Source organism: Phyllostomus hastatus, unplaced genomic scaffold, assembly GCF_019186645.2.
Source record: "Phyllostomus hastatus isolate PE091 unplaced genomic scaffold, TTU_PhHast_1.1 phas_scaffold_55, whole genome shotgun sequence".
NCBI lineage: Eukaryota > Metazoa > Chordata > Mammalia > Chiroptera > Phyllostomidae > Phyllostomus > Phyllostomus hastatus.
The window spans coordinates 6060322-6067975 of NW_025334035.1; the positions used below are offsets into that span (position 1 = coordinate 6060322).

At 49.9% G+C, this 7654-nt stretch overlaps 1 protein-coding gene across 1 annotated transcript in view; it reads right to left on the reverse strand.

The window, feature by feature from the left end:
• The window catches only part of GAS7 (growth arrest specific 7), a 208254-nt gene extending 203714 nt beyond the window's left edge, over positions 1–4540 (reverse strand). The window contains exon 1 of the mRNA XM_045824043.1: positions 2999–4540. Within this exon, the coding sequence (XP_045679999.1) occupies positions 2999–3181 (183 nt within the window). The 5' untranslated portion in view covers positions 3182–4540. The remainder of the gene's footprint in view (positions 1–2998) is intronic.
• Between the last annotated feature and the right edge of the window lie 3114 nt (positions 4541–7654).

The following is a 7654-nucleotide window of genomic DNA, read 5'->3' on the forward strand; positions in this document are numbered from 1 at the left end:
ACCGGCCCCTCCCCAAGGCCTGGCCACCAGGGCAGATCTGTCTGCCTCTCCAAGTTACCTCCCAACTCCCCTTCATGGGCTATGCTTCCTGCACAGCAGGGGCTCTCGGTTCTCCTTTTTTCTCATATGAACGAGGAAGGAATCCTTGGGGAGTGTCCGTCTTGCACATGCAGCTCTCAAGCCCTAGCCCCAGCTTCCATCCACCAGGGTTTCCTGCTATCACTCTCCACCAGAAGGAGAAAAGAACACTGAGGTGGAGGTGACATTCTCAGCCATTCCCCCACCATGCCCTCCTCCCCCAGGAGGCTGGTGGTGCCCATTTTCTCTGTTCTGCTGTCCCCAACAGCTCCCCTGGCCTTTTGAACTCCATGTCCCCAGCAAGCTCCATGCCAGCCATCCCTTTGGCAAACATCCCACAAGGTTTACCACCTTCAGGATCAATGGGCTTCTTCTTTGGCTCCCTGGTCTCTGCACTAACTCTCAGCCTAGACAAACACCTGGCTAATGTTCCTCCAGACTCACGTTTTCACATGCTGGCCAGCCCACCACCAATGACTCCTTTGAGAGCTCTGCATTCCCCACTAAGTGAGTCTGTCTTTGAGGACTCACCCCATCCCTGCCCAGGCCTCAGCCCTGAAGTCCAGTCTGCTTGTGGATGAGGTTCACAGACACACAGAGCCTGATCTACAATCCTGTCTGTCAAAACAGCATCAACTTTGGCCCTGAAAAGTGCCAGGGCTCAGAGCACAGCCTGCTGCTGTGGGCAAACCAGCTGACTCTGAATGAAAACAAACTCCAGGGTTAGGAGAGAGATGTTCTAGGTGGGAAAGAGTGGCTGCCCTCATTTTAGCCCTTGTGTTTCAACCTCCCCATGCTGACCTTGACGGCTGCACTTGCCCTTTCCCTCGTGGATCCACACCTTCTCTCACTGGCCTTTCCACACAACTGAGCCCAGGCTATCATGTTTAAAAGAGACACGGGCACGGACAGTACCACTGAGCTATCTGAGCTGCTAAGCAACTATGCAAGCATTACTCTTTGAGCAATTTCCTTCACCTCTCTCCTCTGCAGTTTGCTTCCCTGTAAAATGGGCATGGTGCCCACCCAGTTACAGAGCTGCCAGGGGAATTGGTGACAACGTATGTATCATGCCTAGCACCTAGTAGGTACTCAACAAATGAAAGGCCTGCTCATCAGGGCTGCTCACACAGATGGTACTCCTGCCACAAGTCACCAGGTAAGAATTGTCTGAGAAAGTCCCTTGGGCACCAGAGATTTCCTAAGTATATGTAAGCCGTGGCACACCCACGACTGTCCCAGCTGATCATTTAGCTGGTCCCCTGGGTCGTGTCTGCCCTCCCTTTCCCCCACTAAGAAATGCAGAGGCACTCCACTCTTACTAACACAGTCTACAAACCCACCAGCATCACCCCAGCCCAAAACAGAACTGGATGCATCCAGCCCGGGATGCTCCTCACCAGACAGACATCCAACAGCCCTATTTCCATGTCAGTATTTCCTGGAAAACTATGGCCACCAGAGGAACTCTTAAATAGGAGTCTTCCTCATGGCTTCTGAGCTAGAAAAAAAAGGGGGCTCCAGGTCTTCATAGGAAGGTATGCACTTGCTTTCACATGGGAATCTCAGAAAAGGAACTGGGAAAGCTGAGGAACACACCTGAGCCTCTCCCACACTCATAGGTTCTCCAAACAGGGAACCGAGAGGGTTAGGGAACATTCTGCTGGCAGCCCCTGAAAGCACCTTCCAGGCTCAACTTCGCTCAAATACCTGTACGGGATTCATTTAGGAGGGACAATTCTGTTGTTCTCCTCTGGACTGAAAGAAACATAATGTACCTCTAGGCAGCCAGGCTCCATGTTTGATAATGTTTCCACAGGATACTTCTCAGGCAAACTCTATAACCATTTCACCTCTTTCTTTTTGTTCTCATTCCTTCCCTTTCTTTTCCTTCTCTTCTTTCTCTTGAGTTGCGGGAAGCATTTTCAGTCAAAATTTGCTACTCTGATTTTTCGTGAAGTAGGTCAGGGTTTAAATTATAAATAAATTCAGTTACCATGATTTGGGCAGCGTTTTACCAGAACGGTTCCCTATGTGTCTCAATTGCGGTAACTGCTCATTTAATCTTTACAACGCTCCCAGGGTCAGGCGGCCTTTTACTAAAGGAGTTGTCCTGTAAGGTCACCAGCACCAGCCCCCACCCCCGCCTCCAGGGCTTTAGAAACTTCGGGTCCCACTCAGGTTGTTACCATGAGCTCAGCGATTAGAGGACAGAGAACCCTACCTACTGTCACTCGGGCAATAAACAGCCAGTGGACTTGGCTCAACAGGTCCCCCGTAGCCCTGGGGCCAGGCCGGAACCCCAGCGACAAGCTACTTTCAGGTTCTAAAGAGGAGGGGGCGCTGGCTGGGGGCTGTGGCACCCCTGAGTTAAGCCTGCTGACGGGTCTCGGGTTGGCAGCCAGCCAGGCTCAGCTGACCAGCAAGTGGGCGGCCCCAAGACCGCCAGACAGACTCACCCGGGGCAGCAAGACCATCCATGGGTCGGCAGGCTCCGGGCCTCGGGGTGGAGACGCGGGGCTGCGGTGCCACTTTTTCAATTCCGGACCCTCGGTGCGTCTCGAGTAGACTGCTGGACTCAGCAGCCCTTTACCCGCCCCTACCACTGCCGGGAACGCTCCCGCCCGCTCCAGAACTCACAGGCAACAAGTTCTCGTTTCCTCGGGGCGCCACGACGTGCCGAGAGGCCCAGCACGGGGGGCGACGAGGGGACGATTCCCGGCGCTGCACACGCCCCAAGGGACGCCCGCGCCTTCGCAGCCCCCAGGAGAGCGGAACTACGGGTCTGGTGAGCAGTGGCTGCCCCGGGGGCGCAGGTCTGACAGGGGCGGCTCCGGAATTCCCGGTGCGGGCAACAGGTCTGAGAGCGCGCCGAGGACCGGAGCCCCGGACCTCCCAGACCCCGGCCCTCTCCCCTTACCTCCAGCAACTGCACGTAGCTCGCTGGGAACCAGCCGCGGAGCCCGTCCTCCTTCTCGCCTTCCCACCAGCCGCCGTCCGGAACCTGCAGCAGGGTGATCAGCTCGCCTGCAGCAAAGCGCAGCCCGTGGCCGTGACGCTCCCCAGAGAAGGGGTACAGGGTCCGGCAGCGGGACCCGGACATGGCTTTGGCGCCCGGGCTCACAGAGCAGCCTGCATCCCTGCCGAGCCCCGCGGGCTGGGCAGTGGCTCCCCGGGGTCCCAGGCGCCCGGTGCTCCGGGCTCCCGCGCTCTGGGCGCGCGCCGTCTCGGGGGTGCGCGGGGGTCCCCAGCCAAGCGGGGAACGCGCGCTCAGCGCTGGGAAGCAGCGACTCGTTGGTTTCGAAGAGCAAGCGGCGACGCCCCCGGGCCGGGCTGCACGCAGATCCCAGCTCCGGGCCGGGGGGGCGGGGCTCAGGGGGAGGAGACCGAGGCGCAGCGGGCTCCGGAGACAACTTCTTGTGGACGCGGAACGCGGGCTCCTGCCGCGAGGGCCGGCCGGATCTGGAGCCGCCTTGGCACGCGGAAATGCGCAGCTCGGGGGAGAACTGGGATCCTGAGCATCACCCTCCGCGGGGCTCCGCAGCAAGGGAGTGGCCCGGCGTACGTGGAGAGGGGGTGGCGGCTAGGTGGCCGAGCGGAGGCTCTCTCAACGGCAACGGGGGCGGGTCGGGGGCTGGACCAGAGCGGCCACGCCCGCTGAGGGCTGGGCGCTCGCTTGCCTTAGGGGCAGGTCAGTGGGGAGGTGTCTCCCCATTCACACCCCCAACACCAGGGGCCGCTGGAATAGAAACGCCCTCCTGTGCCTGTTTTTTAGGAGTGGGCGCCCCCTCCGAGGTACCCGTAGGGGAATGTGTTTGTGACTGTCACTATAGTGGTTGAACCTGGGGTTGAACTTGACTCGCTGGAAACTGAACAATGGGTGAAAGACAGGTTTGAAGCCTAGCGCCCGAAGCCGGGAAGCCAGGTGGCAGCGTGTTACAAAGAGGCACCACTCACAGAGGAGGTGACGGAATTAGAGTTAGAATCAGCTCCATAGGGGCTGAGGATAAATTAAGGAAGGGGGAAAGGTGAGAGGCCCAGCCCCCACCGTTTTACATGCAAAGGGACTGGCGGAGGGTACCAATTCTCCTGATACCCAGATGGGCCACATTCATTTACTCAGTCAACAAATATTCATGGAAGGCTGATACCTTTTATGCAACCCTCCAGATACCTACAAAGATCATTTGAACAAGTGTCCGCTCTCCAGGGACCAGTGGACCATGGTGCTGAAGGAAGTTGATTTTAAGCTGAGGGTATAGAAGTAAAAGAAAGCTTCGTTGCCTACTTCATAGAAAAAAAAGCCCATTTTCTAAACTATATTAAATAGTTGCACTTCTCTGTATACTTATTACTGCCTACCCTTACATCCTGCTCAATAACCTTCCATGGGTCCTTATTGCCTATTAAATAGAGATTTCTCAGCCCGTGCTTTGCAGGCACTCCACAACACCCCCCCCCCCAACCTTGGTCTTTATCTCTCACTATGTTTGCCTAGAAGTCCTTTATAAAATCTGTCAGTCTGGGCTATAAAAGCCATAAGATCTTGCACATCTTTCTATGCTTTGCGTCAGTGGTTCTCAATACTGGCTGTATACATTAGAATCACCTGAGTAACTTTAAAATATGCTTATGCCCAGGCCCAGCCTAGCTTTGAGAATCACTGTTGAGCCATATTTTGCATTTAAACCATCTCACCTAAGCAGCCTCAGTCTGGCCCCAGGCCATGGGCAAGTTGACAAATGCAGATTGTTTATATTATGCCATGGATTGCAAATTGACAAACCTTTGCTTAGCTAGAAATATGAGGAACAAACTCTTGACCACAGCCACCATTAAGAGTTCCTTAATGCAGAGCTGCAAAATTTGTTATAGAAGAGTCACTAAAAGTAACTGACCTAATCAAGTGCTAAAAAAGAACTAAAATTTCCTGTATCTGGAGAATATGGGACTGTTAGCAGGCTGACCTCAAGTTTCATATCTCCTGATACGGTCCAGCTCAAGTTAGGAGAGTTGGTCCAGGGCCTTCCTTCTACCCAGAATCCTCCATGGTACCATTGAGTAACCTATGATTCCGTTTGGGCTTGAAAAATCTCAACCTGCACAGCACCCCATACACTTCAGCTCTAAATCGCCCACCCCAAATTTCTGCAGCACCAAAATTGATCATGGCTCTCAGTTTCTTCCAATTCTTTTTTAATCGTATTTTTCCCCATTACCATTTGTCCCCTTTTACCCTCTTCCACCTCCAGCCACCCCTACCCCCACAGTCACCATCCTGTTGACCATGTCTGTGAGTCCTTTTTTCTTTTTGTCAATTCTTTCATTTCATTCCTGTAATCGTATGAGCTGATGTGGTTATTGCCCCAGTTCAACAGTAGAAAAACTGGGCTCTGAGGGTATGACTTGCCCACCATCATATGGCTAGTAAACAGTAGAACCAGGCTTTGAACTCAGATCTGGCTTACTGTACAATATATTGAGTGCTGCTTCCTCTAGTCTAGTCCATCTTGCCAGAGTCAGGACACTGTATCCTTTTAGCTCATCCACAAATGGTATCTTAAGAAAGGGCTCTCTGGTGATACACAAGGTCAGTCCTTAGAAGTGAAACTGGACTAGCAGTCAGTGAAACTGCTGTGTCTGATCTCATCTATGAAGTCACCTCAGACAAATCCTTTAACGCCTTTGAGTCCCTTTCCCCATCTGAGACTGGAGACTGAATCCAATAGCTGGAATATGACTTGAGATGGTTAAATATCTGGGCTCCCTGTTCCAAACCTCGGTTCTGCCACTTTCTAGCTACGTGCCCTTGGGCAATTCACATAACCTGTCTGAGCCTCATGTTCCTCATCATGAGAAGAAAATAATAGTAATATTTATATCATAAAGTTATTAAGGTGATTAAGTGGGTAAAAATGTAAATTATTTAGAGCGATGCCAGGCATGTAAAGTACTCAAGTATTAGCATTATTATCTGTCTAGCTCAATGATCTTGGTTATTTACTATCTAACACTTCATTTTGAACTAAGATTTCCAGTGCAACAATAGAAGTGGAAACTTATATCTTTGGAATGCCAAAAATGTTAAAGGAACACTCTCTGGGTTTCTGTTTTCTCCTAAGATTTTGAAGGAAAGAGTTCCCCCCTCACCTACTTTCCCCTTTTCCATCCTCCTTCCTGATCTTCTATTACTTAAATATTATGTAAATTCTGAATGTCATGATTTATTAAGAAATGTTAAGATAATTTATGTTCTCTTTAGAAAATCAGATAACATGATGAGAAACAAGGAAAATAAAAGTAACCAATAATTATGCCCATCAGAGTATTTTAATATTTTGGTATTTTTTAATTTAGGCATGTATGTGCACATAATTTGGTAAGATATCACCAAGATTTTTAGCACCTGGGAAGTTTATCCACTACGTCACAAATATGCAAAACAAATGTACTTATTGTTACCTTATACCTCTGTGGAGCCCCTGTTCATGATGCAGCCAGTATAGTGCCAGTGGGAATGCTTGTCCTGTTTAAAATGATCTTGTTCATCTCAGTATTCAGCCTTTTTCCCCTCCCAGGAATTCTTGTAGCCTTTGTTCTTAAGGCACTGACTTAGTGTAGGAGGACTCTTACACTAACTGTGTTGGGAGGGCTGTTCTTTGGGCTCTATGCAGTATTTCACTGCTATTGCTGCTGTTTGTCTGGCCTGGTTCTTACCTGCCCTCTGCAGATGTCTCCCAAGGAATCCTTGTGGGCTTTGCACTTACTGCTGAAAAATTCTAATGTTTAAAAGATGTAAGTGAAAGTACAGCTATCATTTATTCTGTTTTTAACTTCTTTAGAAGGCCAGTTTTCTCAGTTGGTTGGAGCGTCATCCTGTACACCAAAAGGTTGCCTGTTCCATTTCCATCAGGACACATACCTAAGTTTCAGGTTTGATCCCTGGTCAGGGTGCACAGGAGAGGCAACTGATCGATGTTTCTCTTTCTCCCTTTAAAATCAATAAACATATCCTCAGGGGAGGATTAAAAAAATTAACTTCTTTGATAAGTAAGTTTTATTTTACTGATTAAACTCCTAGTAACTCAGGGGAGGAATAGCATGTTTGTTTTAAACTTCCATCTATCCTTCTTAAAGCTTAACATTGAATCCTGTAAAAGGTAGGCATTCAGTACTTTCTGAATTCATTTTGTGAAGATTGTCTGGACCCCTGCTCATCTTCCAGTTTTCCATATTGCCAAGTTACTCTATAAACACATGTGTTAGAACATCCAGATTACACTGTAAACTAAGAGCAGCCTTTAGTCTCTCTTTCTTAGCTTTCTGTTGACACCATGCTTTTAGTAACTATGTGCTGGCAGATATTTCTTTTCTATACAATACAGCCTTATATGTCTTTCCATCATCAACCTCTGGTTGTTTCAGTTTCTTAAAAAGCTGCACATAAATTTGCCCTATGATCCATAAAGTCCCTCCCAGGTATCTACTGAAGAGAAATGCAAACAAATGGCTACCCCAAAACTGTAGTGAATGTTCATAGCAGCACTATTGATAATAGCCAAAAAGTGGAAATAAT